Source organism: Clupea harengus, chromosome 16 (assembly GCF_900700415.2).
Source record: "Clupea harengus chromosome 16, Ch_v2.0.2, whole genome shotgun sequence".
NCBI classification, from domain to species: Eukaryota; Metazoa; Chordata; class Actinopteri; order Clupeiformes; family Clupeidae; genus Clupea; species Clupea harengus.
The window spans coordinates 9059372-9076871 of record NC_045167.1 but is presented as its reverse complement, the minus strand read 5'-3'; the positions used below and the strand labels follow the sequence as shown (position 1 = coordinate 9076871).

Sequence of the window (17500 nt, the reverse complement as noted above, 5' to 3'; positions counted from 1 at the left end):
ATGTAGCATAGCAGTAGCATTTTACATCTGGTGCTTTGTGTATAACACATATATGTAGCATAGCAGTAGCATTTGACATCTGGTGCTTTGTGTATAACACATCTATGTAGCATAGCAGTAGCATTTGACATCTGATCACATTTTTGGTTATTTATCAACCATGTTTTGAGATTACTTTTAAAACAGTTGAATGAGGTTGATTCTCTAATGTTCTGAGGGAGATGGTTCCATTCCCGGGCTGACCTAACTGAGAATGAGAACTGATGATGACAGACAGTATTAACTGGAGAGTTCTGGTATATTTGACTCAGTTCCACTGTCTGCAATGACCTCCGCTCAGTTGTACTTATAAGCACATAGTTATCTGTGCATGTGACAGACTGTGAGATTTGGGTGAAAACCAGATAGCTTTCAGTGTGTTTATATGTATGGGCTATTGTGTGTGTGTGTGTGTGTGTGTGTGTGTGTGTGTGTGTGTAACCAGGCCTTTAACTGTTGCTTCACTACTCACTGCAAGTACTTCCCTTAATGTCCTTCCAAGACTCAAATAGCCGACACTATAGTCCACTGTAGTCCACTGTAGTCTAGTTTAACTAAAGCGTGATTTTTAAGGCGCTTTGCGTTATATGTTGTTTCCTCACTCAAGTACTTGTAAGTCTTTTTGGTCGAGCATCTGTGTGTGTGTGTGTGTGTGTGTGTGTGTGTGTGTGTGTGTGTGTGTGTGTGTGTTTACCTTTGATGTCCAGTGGTCCATCGATGTGCAAGGCTGGGCGTCCCACAGCCTTATCCACCTCCTCTGAGAGAGAGGAGCGCTTGTACACCCCCCTCTGCACCTCCTCAAACACCCGGAACATGTTGTGCACACGTGCCGTGTAGCCAGCCAGCTCTGTCACCTGGGGGAGGGGAGAGAGTGAGAAGGGAAGGGAAGAGAAAAAGGGGACAAGAAAAAGAGACAGAGCGGGAAAGAGAGACAGACAAAGAGGAAGAGAGGGAGAGAGTGAAGGGGGGAGAGAGAGACAGAGATAGAGAGGGGGGGATAGGAAGAGAGAGAGGCAGAGAGAGGGGGCAGAGAGGGAGGGAGACAGAGAGAAAATAAGAAAAAAGGAGGGGGACAGGGAGAAAGACAAACATAAAGTTGAGTGTAAATGTCACAAAGCCCTATGGCCCTATGGCTTGCTCTATCTGTGTGTGTGTAGGTGTGTGTGTGTGTGTGTGTGTGTGTGTGTGTGTGTGTGTGTGTGTGTGTGTGTGTGTGTGTGTGTGTGTGTGTGTGTGTTTAGGTGAATGTGTGAGCGTATGTTTGTGTATGTGGTACTGCCAAAACACCAAATACCAGCATGCCAAAATATTACCCAACAAAAGCCTGCTGTGTGGCAATAAGCCCTTAAGCTCTGCAGTCATGATGTGTGTGTTTACAGCACGAGAGGACACAAATCATATCAACACATGTGTGTGCTCACAGCAGGCACACGACACACCCTTTCCAATGCTGACATGAAGCGACGAGACATTTACTGAGGGTAAGGATCAACCAGCACCACTCAACTCATCAGAGTCCTGCGACCACCAGTGATGACTAGAATTCATGTTTGTCAACCTTCAGTCACAAAGCAATGAACTGCGGTGACTGATCGCCCCTACATAAGACGACACATGCTTCAACCACAGTGCATCAGCACCATCAGCACACAGTGCCTTTATCTCCTACTTCAGGCCTAATGTGAGAGGGAGCAGTGTGTGTGTGTGTGTGTGTGTGTGTGTGTGTGTGTGTGTGTGTGTGTGTGTGTGTGTGTGTGTGTGTGTGTGTACCAGTGAGAAACAGCCTGGGGCAACCCGGCCTTAGTCCATAGCTTCACTTCTCAACTCTTTCCACATACACTGCTGTAATATGCCCCCAAAACACACAGCACAGACTTCACAGACACACATAGTTTATATAATCATGAATGGAAACGTGACAACCTAAACAGTGTAGGCCTAATATTACCTAAATCACCACCCTCCCTCAACTCTCACTCATTAATCATTCTCACAATGATTCAGTCCTGCTGAAGTCTTTCTGCTTAGCAACGGCCTCTAAATTTCCTCGAAGAGCGCTGCCTAATTTCCCTCCCCCACAGATGAGCTGAGACTGGAAGGACCACTTACCAATCCTTAGCTCTGTTTAGGGTATACAGTGCTAACACATACACACACACACACACACAAACACACATACACACACACACACTCCTTTAGGCCAGGTGTTTCTTAGGGGGAAATTATGTCTACAGGATCAACCTCCAGGATCCCCTCTACCTTATTAATTTTATTTCATTTATTCTCTTCCTCGTCAATATCCCATCCTGATTCAGCTATGTTGTCGCTTCCTGTGATTTAAAAACTTTTCTTTTGTTGGTAAGGTATGTAAAAACAAAGCTTCAGCACTATCCTCTTGCTTATCCAGCGACCACCTCCTCAGAGACAGGGGCAGGACCTCCAGAGGTCCAGAGCTGAGGCTGTAGCCATGGTGCTGGGTCCCCAGCATCGAGCTCCCTAAAGCGGGGAAGTGTCTTCTGGGATGACCTGGCCTTCAGGGATTTGGCTGTAGTACATTTGATTTCTTATGTCAAATAGTATTTATTGTTACCCTCGTAGCTTGGCTGTTCTGTCCCTTGTACGTCGCTTTGGACAAAAGCGTCTGCTAAATGACTAAATGTAAAATGTAAATGTAGTAACAAGGCTCAGGCCCTAGTCTTGACAAGCTGACCTCATCTTTATGGAGACTTCTGTCCATGGTTGACAGTTAATGAAGTATTGAAAGTCAAACAAGCAGTTATGTGGCGGTGTAGAACACAGCACAAGTCATCCAAGTAAAAAAATCATCAAGCTTATTCTATTAAGGGCTGTTTTGCCTCCATTATTGTCATAATTCTGAAGAAAAGGCCATGTATGACGACAGCGTGACCTGAAAAACACACCCGTTAGAGATGAAGTAAACTGTCTGTTAAATGGCGCCGTGGAGCGACCTGTGGCAGGAAGCATAGAGATGTCTGAGTGATTAGGATCACTGCATGTGGCGATGAGCTCTAGGTCCAGCTGTTTGAGTGTCACACTAAATGGCTGGTTAGTTTCTTAACACGAATGTGTGTTAAAGCAGGCAGTGTTTGGGCGAGAGATGGGTTAGAGTTGAGCTAGAGAAGGGTTAAAAGCAGCTCTGCATAATCACTCATTTACAGCAAACTAATGAGCCTCAATCTGATGACGGTGAGATCTGCTGCAGGCTACCGCACACACATATGCAGATACAAACAGACACACACAGACACACAGACACACAGACACACACACACACATGCAAATACAAGCACACACACACACACTGCAACACACACACAAACTAGTACACACACTTGCACATGCACTCACAAAAATACACAAGTACACACAAGTAGAGTCCTAGCATGTGTGTTGTGTCTTGTGTGTACTAGAGAAGAGGGGAGAAAGCCCTACTGTCAGTTCAACAGATGGTGGATTACTGTCTGTGACGGCTTAGCCATGGGTGAGTCTGCCCTAAACCTGGTTCTGCCCACATGGTCAGAGAGCACATTGTGTGTGTGTGTGTGTGTGTGTGTGTGTGTGTGTGTGTGTGTGTGTGCTTTACTGTGAGTGTGAGTGTGTGTGTGTGTGTGTGTCTCTGTGTGTGTTTGTGTGTGTGTGTGTCTTTTGTATGTGATGTATTGCATGTGTGTGTATGTGTGAATAGATGCGTCACCGTATGTGTGAACATATGTGTGTGAATGCATACGTGGAAGGGCAACTGCAGGAGAGAGAGAGAGAGAGAGAGGGAGAAAGAGAGAGATCTGGGGGATAGCCAAGCATCTGTGCCCCTCCTCCTCCTCCTCTTCTTCGCCTGTGTGATCTCTCACTTTAATTACATAATAATATCCCTATCACGACTCATACCACAACTTCCTGTCCCTGGCTGCTATTCCTCAAGCTCTTTTCCATTTCAGGAGCTTAACCTCTTATAAGCTTGGCACAGACCTGACAACATTTCCTACACATTTATACAGCTGTGCTCAAGTATTATAACAGACACCATGAGCCTTCTTAGAACCAAAGAAATGTTTTGGTCAATCACAATGTTCTAGAGATCCGATGTCATGAACTTACACATTCTGTCTTTCTCATTCTCACTAAGCCTTTGGTATGCAGCACAACCATGAAAGCTGAGGTGAGAAGACCCAGAGATATGTTTAGGTCAATCACTACGTTCTAGAGATCTGATGTAACCTGAGTGCACAGGCTTGTCTCAGGAATGAATACACTCTAACTTCCTCTTCCCACCAAGCCTCTGGGATGCAGCTATAAAAGCATGTGAGTACAGGCGGGGGGAGGCAGGGGTATGGGGGGAAAGGACCTGTCTGGATCTGTCCCAAATTACACCCAGCCGAGTCACGCTCTCTGTTTCACAAAGAGCTAAGTGTGCACAGCATGCAGTACTGAGAGTTGTCTCTGGATGAGGTTATGAAACATTTATCTCTGCCTCGGAGCTACAAGAACCCAAAATTCTTCCTTCAATCTGTTAATGCATCTTCCCTAATGACCCTTCAGACTTGCCGTAGATCAGTCTCAGGAGTCAGGCTGAGGGCCAGAACCTAAAAACAGACCCCCTTAGGAGATGCAAACGTGAGGAGCAGATGGGAATAAGGTGTGTGAGTGTGTGTGTGTGTGTGTGTGTGTGTGTGTGTGTGTGTGTGTGTGTGTGTGTGTGTGTGTGTGTGTGTGTGTGTGTGTGTGTGTGTGTGTGTGTGTGGCAGCAGAGGGACTCACCTCTTTGTAGGAGGACATGATCCTCTCGATGGCGTCAGCACCAGACGCCAGCAGGTTGCGGGCGGTGGTGAAAGCCTCTGTCCTCTCACTCACCATCACCTGAGTGTGTCCGTCTGCCAGCTCTGAGGGAGGAGAGAAACTCAGTCAAGTAACTCTTAATCAGGTAACTCTCAGGATTCTCAGGAGCTGGGAATCACTTGGTACCTGAACACTGATGATTGAGTTGAGTTCACATGGCATGTGCAGTAGCCTACAGTGCCAGTTCAGGGCCAGAGAAGGGCTGGATGGATAGATCAGTGCATGACCAGGAGCAACACATGTAGGAGCACACATGTACGCTAGACACACACACACACACACACGTGATCCATCAAGCCCAGTCCACATTTGCTCCAGAATCACCTACTATTAATCCTCTGCTGGGCAGCTTTAGAGTATACGGGAGTGCGCAGGACTGTGCCAGTTTAGGACCATTTCAGGGTTGGATGGATATGTGTGTGCTGCTGAGTGAGATATTTACAGTAAATACAGACCAGTTCCAGATCTGTAATAGTGTGATGTATGCTTTTACATAAAGCAATCTTCTAAATGACTAAATGATTATCAGTGTAATTCATAATGTTATAAAAAAAATAACAATAGAGATTCACTCAATTCAAAGAGTCATGAGTGATTTATTGACTGTGTGTGCTATTGCAAGCACATCAACAGCCATTTTGTGATGCACATTCTTGTATTACAATGCTAATGATTTCCATGTGGGGAAAGTGATGCTCACGTCCTATGGCAATTATACCACAGAGGCTTTGCAGTGGGAACTCTTTTGGATAACAAATGCTGACAGGCAAGGGGAACATTAGTTATTTGTTTGTAGTAATTTGAAATGCAAATCTGAGGTTTTGAGTATCAACTTGGTAACAGTGGGAGTCTACTTTCTAAAACATCAGCATTGAGCTGTTGTCAAACATCACGCTAAAAGTACCCCCTGCGCTTAGACACTGAGACGTGCGCTGCAGGGCCAGGGCATTGACATCTGGAGGTGGGAGTGGACGAGAAAGTAGGAGGAGGAGGGGGGAGGGTGCATGTGAAGACCGGATGCAGACTGAAGGCTGCTTCCCACTCACGGTTGTCAGCGAAACCGGTAGCAGTGATGATTGGCACCGCCACCATGACAAGGCCGCTGGCACTCCACACGTATTTCATAAGGAACTGTTCGAGCATGATGTACCACAGGCGCTTAGACAGGATGAGGTTCATCTGCTCGGCCAGCACCTGGTAGCACTTCTGCAGCTGCCGCATTTCTATCTGAAGCCAGAAAACAGGAGTGTCAGAGATCGTTATAAAATAATGACATAATACCCACTCATTAAACTGACAACTAACTTTAACGCAACAAATCTAACGCAAATGACACGGAACACAGCCTAGCCTACGCTCATATGGGGGAGGCTGTCTTGCTTACCTTGTGACCCCGGTAGAAGGCTATTTCTTCTGCATTGGCAATGATTCTCGAATGCACGTAACGTAGATAACCTTTCCTATGGGCCTCCTCGGCCACCAGTTTGCCAAATTTCGGCGAGCATGCACGCAACACCTTGGCTGTAGCAAACACAACCAGTCCGGCCAGAAGCGTCGGTCCACTGGCGTTGGCACCACGAGACCGTGCAGTCTGAATGAGCGTGTAGGACGTGAGGATCACATCCAGAATGGGTTTGGTGAGATTAGAATACAAATGTGCAATGGACTGCGAAAACATCATCACGTCCTCCGTAAGCGACTGGTCCGGGTTAGCCAACCTACCGTCCATATTGCTAACCTTATAGTAGGTCTGGTCAGTGAAATAGGTTTTGTATGCATGGTTCACCAATCGGGTACGAAAAGCCAGTGCCAGCTTGCACTCCAGGTAGCGGATAACGCTGTTCACGAATGTAGCGGGGATGGCAATGAGGAGCCATTTCATTAGTTTGAAGATGAAGCTTCTTGGTTTTTTTTCCACGATTGTTTTAACAATTTTACCGTCCAATCCGGCAACGTATATGGATAAAAACGTCCTAGATACGAGTGCAACAGAGTGTAAGCACAACAAACCTAGCTCCTTTGTCACAAGCTTGGGAAACACTATTTTTACGAGTTCCAGGACCTGCTGGAAAAATTCTGCATCCACGCTGGGAGATTTCTTGTGGGAAGGCACTATGTCCATCGTCGATTTCTTGACGATTAACGATCCATTTTCCTCTCCTCTTGAAGGTGGTGGATTTTTTGAATCTTTTCGTTTGTTGATCTGTTTGCAGATGATGGGGTACAGCGTTTTCACGCCGTATGCAGCGACCACAAGAAAGGCAGCCCGCTTCGCCGCTGCAGACCGGTTCCATTTCACGTTGGTCGCTGCATGAAGTATGTTAGACATCTTTTCCTGTTAGACTATATATAATGTGCTATTCTATATTTTGAAACAGTACCATATCCATCGATAGCTTTGAGGTCTTGATACAAGCAGGAGAGTAGGCAACAATCCATCAAGACTACGACATAGCATTGGATCATGAACCGCTAGATTGGTTCGTGCGTTTCCGTGATCTAGTTTTGACTGGCAACTCCTCCGAAAGAATCCGATTGGTTGGCAGGGCAAATGACGCAGAGTACAACCCTACTGTATCTACAGTAGTTATTGTAAGGTATAACATCCAGAAGAGGAAGTCCTCTTGTAAAAGTAACTTATCATCGAAGCTGTCCTCTTTTGTTGCTGTTCACAAACCGTTACACGTGCTTTTCTGTGACAGGCGAAAAACTGTCATACTGACAATAAACAACTGGTGCGCGTGTCCTTGCCTCGAAGGTGCTCTCGCTCATAAATGAAGTGGCAACACTGAACTGTCAACATGTAAATCTGTATTTAGGCTAATATGACAGGCTTAATGGAAAATACTTAGCTAGGATTCAATCTTACAGAACATGATAAAGTTATACTGCATCTCTGTGTTTTAATAGTTATTAACCTGTAACTCTATCCTCGGGATATTCAAACTGGTAACACAACTTAAAAAAGATGAATAGGGTAGGAGGTTCTAGGTAAGTTAGTTATCTAGCCAGGCAGCTAGCTATATATAGCTAGCTAACTTACTTACTGAGTTACACACTTTAGGGATCTGAAAGGACCCAACAAAGACAGGCCAGGCGAGCTCGGCACTACCCATGAGTCCTTGCTGAATGTGGGGTTAGTACAGCTGTTCTGGTCCTAATGAAACTATGGAAAATAGATTTTCCCATAGATAGAGTTAAAGGCTCTCAAATTAGTTAAAGACTAATCATAGGCCATTTTCTTACCCGATAAGAGGCCTTGTTGAGTCACAAATGAGATGCTGAAGGGGATCTTGGCTCATATTTGGCAAGGTGTGTTACAAAGCTGACATCTAGTGGTAAGAGGAAGAAGAACATTTATGTGCTGTTTTTTTATCATCTGAAGAAGTGTGTGAATGCATGTATGCTTTTGTCTGTGTTTTACTATATACATTTTATTTACAGTGTATTGCAAATACATGGTAACACTTTAATTAAACTCAGTATCCATACAGTATTATGCATTTATAAATACTGCTAAAGTATTCATAATGCATCATAGTATCTGACATCTTTATAACTACTTATAAATAGACACTACTAAAGCATGTTGTTGTATAAGCCCTACACAAATAGTATAATGAAAGCTTGTATTGGGACACATATGGCTCCATAAAGACCATGAAAGAAGCTTTATTATGCATTTTAATGTTTAAAACTCTCTGGGCTTATACTATAACACTGTAACACTTTATGAGTGCAGTCATTAGTATTCATAAGTATGTATATAGACTTATGCCAGATGTTATGATGCATTATAAATACTTTACAACCCTTTATAAATGTGTTTATAATGCTTTATGGGTACTGGGTTTAAGTAAAGTGTTAACCATACATTTATTAGTGGCTAACGCAATAGAGCAAATCAATTATATTAGTCAGAATCAGAATTGTTTTTATTGCCAAGTAAGTTAACGCCTACCAGGAATTTGCTTTGGCATATTGGTGCAGACAACAAACATAAAACATAATAAGTACTACAGAACATAAGAAAAACAATATACCAAAACTATTCACGGGGGGGCATGTGGCGCGAGCCAATAAGCCCCCCATTTACGGGCTACAATGCCCGCAGGGACACAGGTTCGATTCTGGCCTGCCGTCGTTTCCCGATCCTCTCCTCACCTCTTCACTCCTCGTCACTTCCTGTCCTAGTGGAATGGGGGGCCTCCCCCTGGACATCAGAAACACTGCAACCGAGACGGAGCACCACCAGGATCCCTCATCTCCCCCTCACACCCAGAGACGTGCAGACTGGGGAACCTTCACACACGCACACACACATACACGCACACACACATACAAGCACACACACATACACATGCACACACACATGCAAACACAAACACATACACACACACTCATTACCCTTGGTGTCTTGAAGGTGTACTTGTTTTTCATTCTCTTATGCATTCTGTCATTCGTTCTACTATCATCTTATACACTGTCTCTCGAGTTCTCCATCACTCGTTCTCTTGTGTTCTCACTCACTCGTTTTTTTTTCTGTCTCTCCCATCCTCCATCTCTGACTCATTCTCTCATTCGTTCTTAGCTTTGTCGGACTCAACCACACCTTCCACTGCAGTAGTCATCCAGTTGGCCTTGGCATTCATGGTACACCATCACACCTGGACATTGTATCAGGGATGTGAATAAGACCATGATGGATGAGTTGCCCCATAACCCTTCGCTTAACCCTTGCTTATTCCGTTCCTAACCCTTGCCGACATAAGGACAAATGCACATGGAAAATGCCTTGTGTTTACTGTAAGCCACATTAACAAAAAATGTAGATGCTTCTGGACTTCTGATGATGTAACTCTGAAGACATTATAAATAAACAGTGTTCCTCAATAATACTGTGCAGTTTACACACATACTCTGTTTCAGAGCCTTTAAGTATACATCTGTTTACATGGGCCCTCTAAGTTGTCAACAAATGCATTTAAAACACTTCAAATATCAACATACATAAAAGACAGGAAAAACAGTACTTCCCATTAGTTAGTGGTATGGTCTAAATAAACAGCCAGAAAATTAATTGAGGTGCCATGTCTTTGACCAACAGTCAGTAAGATAGATACAGGCAAATACAGCACTGATATAATTGACTGGATAAGAGCTATGAATGAATTTATATAGTTAAAGAAGTGAAAAACTGGAAAAACTCCTATGGCTTTTGTTGAGATTAAGAATGTCATGTCTCATACACTCCTTCTTTTACTTTGCCATCTCTATTTGAAAAGCTCTGTGATGTCAGTATAGGAGTAAGGCCTCCCAGCTAAAGGGCTCATTATTAAAATTATTCAGGTTGATATCTATTAGCTATTCCCCCCAGGCCAAATTAAATCTAATAGGTTATGATCATAATGAAAATATTTACAGTGTCCAAATGTTCACAGCACCTGTGTTTGCTCACACAGTAAGTAAAGGAGGAGAGGAGCACGTTTTGTAAGCACTGCAGTAGACCTCCACATGAGTGTGTGAGCATTTAACCTCACAGCCTTGCAAGAGGAGAGGAGGAGAGGAGACTGGGCTTTGAATGCCTGCTGTGGAAGATGCTCTTGCTTGGCACAACATTCACAATAAGACAATTCAGAAAATGAACACGAGATGATAAGTGTATGGATAGTCCATAACAAGCACAACATGCATATTCTGGGAAAAGAGGGAATATTTCAATAATACTTGCTTCTGACTTTTATCTTACAATAATTTTATAGTAATAATTATAATAACCATTAATCACAATAATCACATAAGCCGTCTACACTGGAAAAGTGTAGTTTCATACCAATTCTGAGACGTGACAGATTGATTTGAGGCCAGTCAAGGATTTAGAGGGGAAAAGGATTTAGATCGCCATGAAATTTGAAGGACAGTAGATTGTGGACACTCCAGTGGACAACAATGGACACAATCTGTCTGCTTATCGTCAGAATGATCATCATGTGTTCTTAAGAGCCAAGATGAGCACTTTGAGACGTATGGAATCTTTCCTGCCAGAAGCATGAGAAACATTATAGTGTTTGTGTTTGATGCTTTCAGTTGATCTGCCACATTGCTGTGATGTTAGATTGTGTGATAGGTCGGAGGAATGCATACAAATGATGTAGTAATGCTACTGAAGAACTGCGCATCATCACTTTTACTACTGCTTTGTGTGTTCTGTGTAAACAAGGATATCAGTGGGATTAAACTGAATCTATGCATGCTGCATGTTCTACTTACATTCTATTTATATATCGTCACACAGATAACAAAACACCACACATAGATGGCATCTCAATAACATTTTAGATGAAGTTGCGCCCCTCAGTGGATAATACACAACATTGCAAGGAAGATAAAAGTCCTCTGTCCTGTATTTGATACTGCATATAATGCCTAATAGTGCTCACATAATAGTGCTCACTACGGATTACCGACTACGGATTGGAAATTACTTTTTTAACTTTATTGTAGACTACACATGCTTGCAATATAGTAAACTTTTGGCTTGATAGGGGTTCTACTGTCATCATTGTTGGGAAACACACTTAAGAAAGGAGATTGACATTTATAAGGATTTAAACATTCTTTTGCATTTCTTTCCAAAACATTAACAAAGTCATGTTGATAATGCTACTGACTGAGGCTGTTTTGCCTTGGCAGGAGGAACAGCTGCTTGGCAGATACCATATGCCACCTGCACCCCCCTCCAGAAATAAATCTCCGGTAGATGCAGTAACTTCCTGACCACAAGGATGCGTCTGTGTTACATCACTACTGAGCGTGCTCAGGGGGTGGGTTGAGTCTAGAGACACTGTCTTCCTACCAGTTTGACAAATATGGAGAACAATCTACACTGAAGTGTTTTTGATGATTTCCTATCGCTCTTTTGCTATGGTCACATCGAGTGTGATGGGCGGCTCAGGGGACGCATTGGATCTAGGGGGGGCGAGGAGGGCGAGGAGGGCCCAGTTGTTTTAGTGAGTCGTCTGGGAGAGCTGAGGTGAGGGTTGCGCTCTCTGCTGAGCCCCAAACTCAGAGCTTCTGCTGCGGGGAGATGAAGATGGAGGGCTGCCTGTGGGTCATTCTCCTGTCCTCTGTGGTCCTGGCCAACCGAGAAGGTACTCATTTACAAGCTGTCATTCATGAAGAACATTAGATGAACAATATTAACAAAATATTTACAAACTTCTTAATGTACTGAACTAGTCCCTGATTTATGTTGAAAGCATTAAAGTGTAAAGTCTGAACAACATTCAGTCACACAAGGATACAACTGGAGTGCTGAGTAGAGGTCACTGAAATTGGTGCTAAAAGTAAGAGATCTATTGAATTTCTCTCCTTGTTTCTATTTAGATGCTGTTAGGTTGGTGAATGGTGTTAATCGTTGCTCTGGAAGAGGCCAGGTTTATCATCAAGGAGAGTGGGGCTCAGTGTGTGATGAGTGGGACATGACTGATGCTGCAGTGGTGTGTAGAGAGCTGGGCTGTGGTGATGCTGTGGAAGCTCCACGTTATGCTCACTTTGGACAGGGATCAGGGAGAATCTGGATGAGTGATGTGTGCTGTGAGGGATCAGAGGCCACACTGAAGCACTGTGGCCACTGGGATAGGGGTTGTCAAAACTGTGGCCATCATGATGATGCTGGAGTTATTTGTTCCGGTAAGCAGCATATGTTTTGCAATTATCATATTTAGTTGCTATAATTAGATGGCGATATGAAATGTAATGTTTAATGTGGCCACACAACAGAATTCACACAGTTAAGTACAATTTGTTCCCAGTTTACCATTATACAGCTTGATTAAAATTTGGTTGAAAATAAATCTCTGAGCAAAATGCATCTCATATAGGAGTGTTTAAGGGACCATGATAAAATGGAGGTGGATTAATTTAACTTAATTTCAACTTGGTGTGAACATTTAACTGTAAAACTGAGCCACTTGACAGGCTTACCTCAAACATCCCATGGTATCTCACATGTACAAGCCCAGGTCTAACAGTTCCAAAAGATGGCAGTTTACATGGAGATGGAAGGATGAATTCACAGTATGCAGCACGTATATATCAAAAGTACAGAAAGAACACACTTTTTTATCGTTTTTATTTTGGACTTGTAACATTGTAATCTCAGTTATATTTTTAGTCATCAATATTATGTTATTTTACCTGCATCTACTCCTTCTGTTGGCCTATTGCTTTCTTATTGTGACACTGTCATACATTACTGAAAACTATGAAAGTTGGACATATTTAGATTTCACCTCCATCAATTCAAACTAGAACATAGATAAAGGGCAAGAAAAATTAAGTGATGTGAAAGTAAGTTGTCTGCTGGCCAGTAATTCACACCCTGTTCCAATTCACAACTGACCTGAATTACCTGTGATCAGTATAATTGAAATGACATGAAACTGAAATATGACTGAATTAATTGACTGATTTGGGTGATTTGTGTGATTTTTGCTGGTGGTTCTGCTGTTTGGATCCCAAGGCATGTTCAGTCATGGAGCTCCTGTTCGGGCGCTTCTGCTGATGTGCTGTGCACGGAGCCGGTGTCACAGTGGCAGGAAGTGATGTGTCTGTAACTGAACAGAGTCGGCGTGTGTCCGTCACACGTCAGGTCGACCACACGCTCCTCCCAGGTGGACTCCTGGCACAGAGGATACGCCCTCTCTAGCTGCAGGACTCCGCCCTCTTGCAGCCACCTGTGGACAAAGAGGTGGTCAGTCAGTCAGCTCACCTGGCCCTTTACAAATAAACACACTAATAGTCCGCACATGAGTTTAAGTTTTGCATGCACTTACACACCTCACAAACACACATCTCACTCTCATATTGCACATCACTCACATTCACTCAAACACTCACTAACACAGAATAACACCCCTCACATAATGACATGGTGTGAGTCAACCTCACCTGGAGCGATCCTCACACTGTCCCTCACAGGTGGGCAGCTGCACGGAGGTGAAGCAGGAGCCCACTGTCAGGTTCACCTGGGTGAGACGCAGGCCGCAGGTGTGGTGACCTGGTGGACAAGAGGATGAGTGGATTCTCTTGAGGTGCCACTCAAAAACTGACCAATAAACTCACTATCCCTGTTCCTGTCCAGGCTCAGCTAGAAGAATTCCCCCTTTACAATCCGCAATATACACTTTACACTGTTTGTCAAATTCAGGAAATTGTTCCTCACAGTCTTATAAGTGTTTGTTGTGCATGTGTACTCCAGGGATCCTGTACAGTCCTGGTGCTCTAAATGGGAAACAGACCAAGTGGCTCAGTCTGAGCCATACACTATTCCAGCCAATCAACATGTTGCTTCATCAAAATTTGATTGGCTGTTGAGCTCTAATATCAACAACCTTTCACCTGAATCGGGGACGGTACCTTCTGTAGTTTCTTCCTGTTAAAAGTTTTTTTTTGCCACTGTGTTTGCTTGTTGTGTTTGCTGTTTGCTTGCTCTGGATGGCTCTGATAAGGCCAATTTATAGTGCAAAAAGAATTCCCACTCCAGACGACAAGTGTCAATATGTGTCTGCTAGAGTGTCCCAAGCTTGTCGAGCACAACAAAAACTGTGAAAGGGTTGAACGTTTTTGTCACTCTGATTGGATGAGAAGAGATTTGATAAACTTTTTTTGTCTTGTTGACATGGATATGGCTATCCTGCTAGCTCATGTTTTTGTTGAGTGACACTTATCGCCTGGACTATAAATTCACCTTTACAGTAGAGCCATACCTCTGCCTTGCTTTAGTAGGAGGCTTGCGTATGACATCAAACCAGCATGCCTCTGACATACATAAGAGCAGTGATGCTCATCCCAGATACGAAGCTCCTGCAGATGCACACAAACACACACAGGTGAACATAACAGCATATATACTGTGCCCCAATTTCCCCCAGGCCACGCTCACAACATCAGGTTTTTCTGAGCTTTTTGGAAAGCTTTGTTCTTTGGTGGAAGTGGTTCACCTGTAGTTACTTTACATACAGAATATAACCCTCTCTCTATCCTCTTCCAAACCCAAACAAGCGGCTCATGAGGTGGTGTCTTTTCCTTCATGTGTGTGTGTGCGTGTGCGTGTGTGTGTGCGTGTGTGTGTGCGTGTGCGTGCGCGTGTGTGTTTGTGTGTGTGTGTGTGTGTGTTACCTCTGGGCAGCCGTCCTGAGAACACACACTCTTCTCCTGCAGAGTACCGCTGTTAGTGCAGCTAAATAATACACACTTCTCTGAGGGGTCTGACCAGCGATCTCCAACCTACACACACACACACACACACACACACACACACACCAACATATTAGCATCACAACAGACTCACAAACACTCACAAATAGATCTTGTATATACTCTCGCTCTCTCTTTTCTTGAACCTCCCATGCTTTTAATCACGTTAGTCCCCTCAACACACAGAAATCTGTTGGGAAGCAGTACAGTAACAGTATAGTTACCACACACACACACACACACACACACACACACACACACTGCTCCCTCTCACATTACCTCATAAGTCACTCCTTTGTACTGACATGTCCTCTTCACTGTGAAGAGAGAAAAATGTATTAAATTCAGCCTGGAAAAATCTGACATACACTAATAAGAATATACAATATTGTAAATAATTTTATTGAAGATTATCTTTAGTGTTAGGTTCTTAATTGAAGGTGAGTTATAATGTGAGGTTCTTACAGTTTTTCTCGATTGATTACATTCAAAAACTGGAACTTATGGCACAATGACCACAACCTGTAACTCATGTGCCAACTCCCTAAACCAATTCTGCTAAACTATAAGCACAATTATGTGCTTTAGACACAGATTTCAATTGTTAACCGCACTTTCTTCAACTCACAACACACAATTATCTGCTTTAGACACAAATTTCAATTGTTAACCACACTTTCTTCAAAACACTAAACACCATCCTCTCTACTTTGCACACTTCATCAATGCCAAAACCTCCTTGTGTTCAGACAGAACACACTGCTATTCAATTGGCAAAACTTCCATTTCCAAGGCTGTTGTGCAATTTGAAATCAAAGCTTTAGCAATATGATGGCCACAGGTGATCAGAAAGGCAGAGGAGTGAGAGTAAGAGGAGGAGGAGGAGGAAGAGGATGAAGAGAAAGAGCAAGAAGGAGAGCCATTATCTCTGATGAGATTCGGGCCACTGTGGTCAACCCTGTGGTCAACCATGGTTTGACCATGCAGGAGGCTGGCCAGAGGGTTCAACCAAATATAAGCCGCTTCTCAGTTGCATCCATTCTCTGGACATTCAGAAGAGGGAATAGGTAAGAAACACTACTATGACAGGAAAACACTAGTTTGAATGCCTTATCAGGAGCATTCTTGTATTTTCCATTGTACTGTATCTGTAAAATTACGTAAACAAATACAAAGTGCAACCATTGATGACCAAGACTAATTCCTAAACATCAATACAGTGAGCCTAGCCACAGTGGACTGTGTTCTAAGGCGGAACACCTTGAGAATAAAGCAGGTGTACAGGGTGCCTTTTGTCAGAAACTCCGACAGTCAAACAGTTATGCTATGACTATGTGCAAGTAAGTCATATACATTTCCACAACTGATTGCGTCCTATCAGCACTGACACATTACTGTACTGTATTGCAATCCAATCCAATGTTACAGTTTTTCTCGATTGCTTACACACATGAAGCATGCCTCGTTTTCTCAAAACTCTAAACACAAATCCCTAAACCACTCACACAAAATGCAACAACATTCACAACACTGTGTAGGTCTATTTCTGATAGCACATTGTCAATATTGTCTTGAGCTAGAACAGGATGCAGTAGTTTTTTGTCCTTTTTTATTTTACATTTTTCTTTCTTTTTTTTGTTGACTGTACTGGCCTATATCCTATTGTTTGTTCTGTGCAAATCATTTACACATTCATTTGTGTTTGCTGTGATGTATAGGCTACAGCACTTTTGGAAAAAATAAAGAAATATTTTAGTTGTTACTGTATATTTGTGTGTTGTTTTATATTTGCGTAAAAACATTATACAGTTATATTTTACTAAAGGAGTAAGCGTATAGTAACATAATGTTCCTGATAAGGCCTTCATACTGGTGTTTTCCCATTTCATAGTAGTGTTTTCCATTGAGCACATCAGTGTTCAATCGATGCTTAGAATGTCTACTCATATAATGGGCTGTGTTTGTCATTAGAAAACAAAGTACCCTTTTGAGGTGACATAACACTGTTTTGAAAGCAAAGTTGCCTTTTGCAGGATGTATAAAGGGTTTTGCATTTTGTGTGAGTGGTTTTGGGATTTGTGTTTAGAGTTTTGAGGAAACGAGGCATGCTTTCAAAAAATGTGTGTTAGCAATCGAGAAAAACTGTAACTGCAGGTGAGGTTCTTTACTGCAGGTGAGTTATAGTGTGAAGTTCTTTATTGGAGGTAAGGTTCTTTACTGCAGGTGAGTTTTAGTGTGAGGTTCTTTATTGCAGGTGAGTTATAGTGTGAAGTTCTTTATTGGAGGTAAGTTATAGTGTGAGGTTCTAGACTGCTGGTAGGTTACAGTATGAGGTTCCTTACCACAG

The 17500-nt window shown here is 43.0% G+C and overlaps 2 protein-coding genes across 2 annotated transcripts in view; both read right to left on the bottom strand.

Moving 5' to 3' along the window:
• LOC105891163 (ATP-binding cassette sub-family D member 2) overlaps positions 1-7523 on the bottom strand; it is a 17004-nt gene extending 9481 nt beyond the window's left edge. Inside the window, exons 1-4 of the mRNA XM_012817317.3 lie at positions 6278-7523; positions 5940-6120; positions 4816-4937; positions 734-893 (exon numbers count right to left, since the gene is read on the bottom strand). Coding sequence (XP_012672771.1) covers positions 734-893; positions 4816-4937; positions 5940-6120; positions 6278-7222 — 1408 coding nt within the window. The 5' untranslated portion in view covers positions 7223-7523. The remainder of the gene's footprint in view (positions 1-733; positions 894-4815; positions 4938-5939; positions 6121-6277) is intronic.
• A 5497-nt stretch (positions 7524-13020) lies between these two features.
• On the bottom strand, positions 13021-15611 carry LOC122133590 (submaxillary mucin-like protein). The gene is made up of 5 exons (XM_042710076.1): positions 15433-15611; positions 15076-15183; positions 14664-14760; positions 13846-13954; positions 13021-13631 (listed from the first exon to the last, which is right to left on the bottom strand). The coding sequence occupies exons 1-5, from the start codon at positions 15517-15519 to the stop codon at positions 13424-13426; spliced, it is 609 nt and encodes a 202-aa protein (XP_042566010.1). The 5' UTR covers positions 15520-15611; the 3' UTR covers positions 13021-13423.
• Between the last annotated feature and the right edge of the window lie 1889 nt (positions 15612-17500).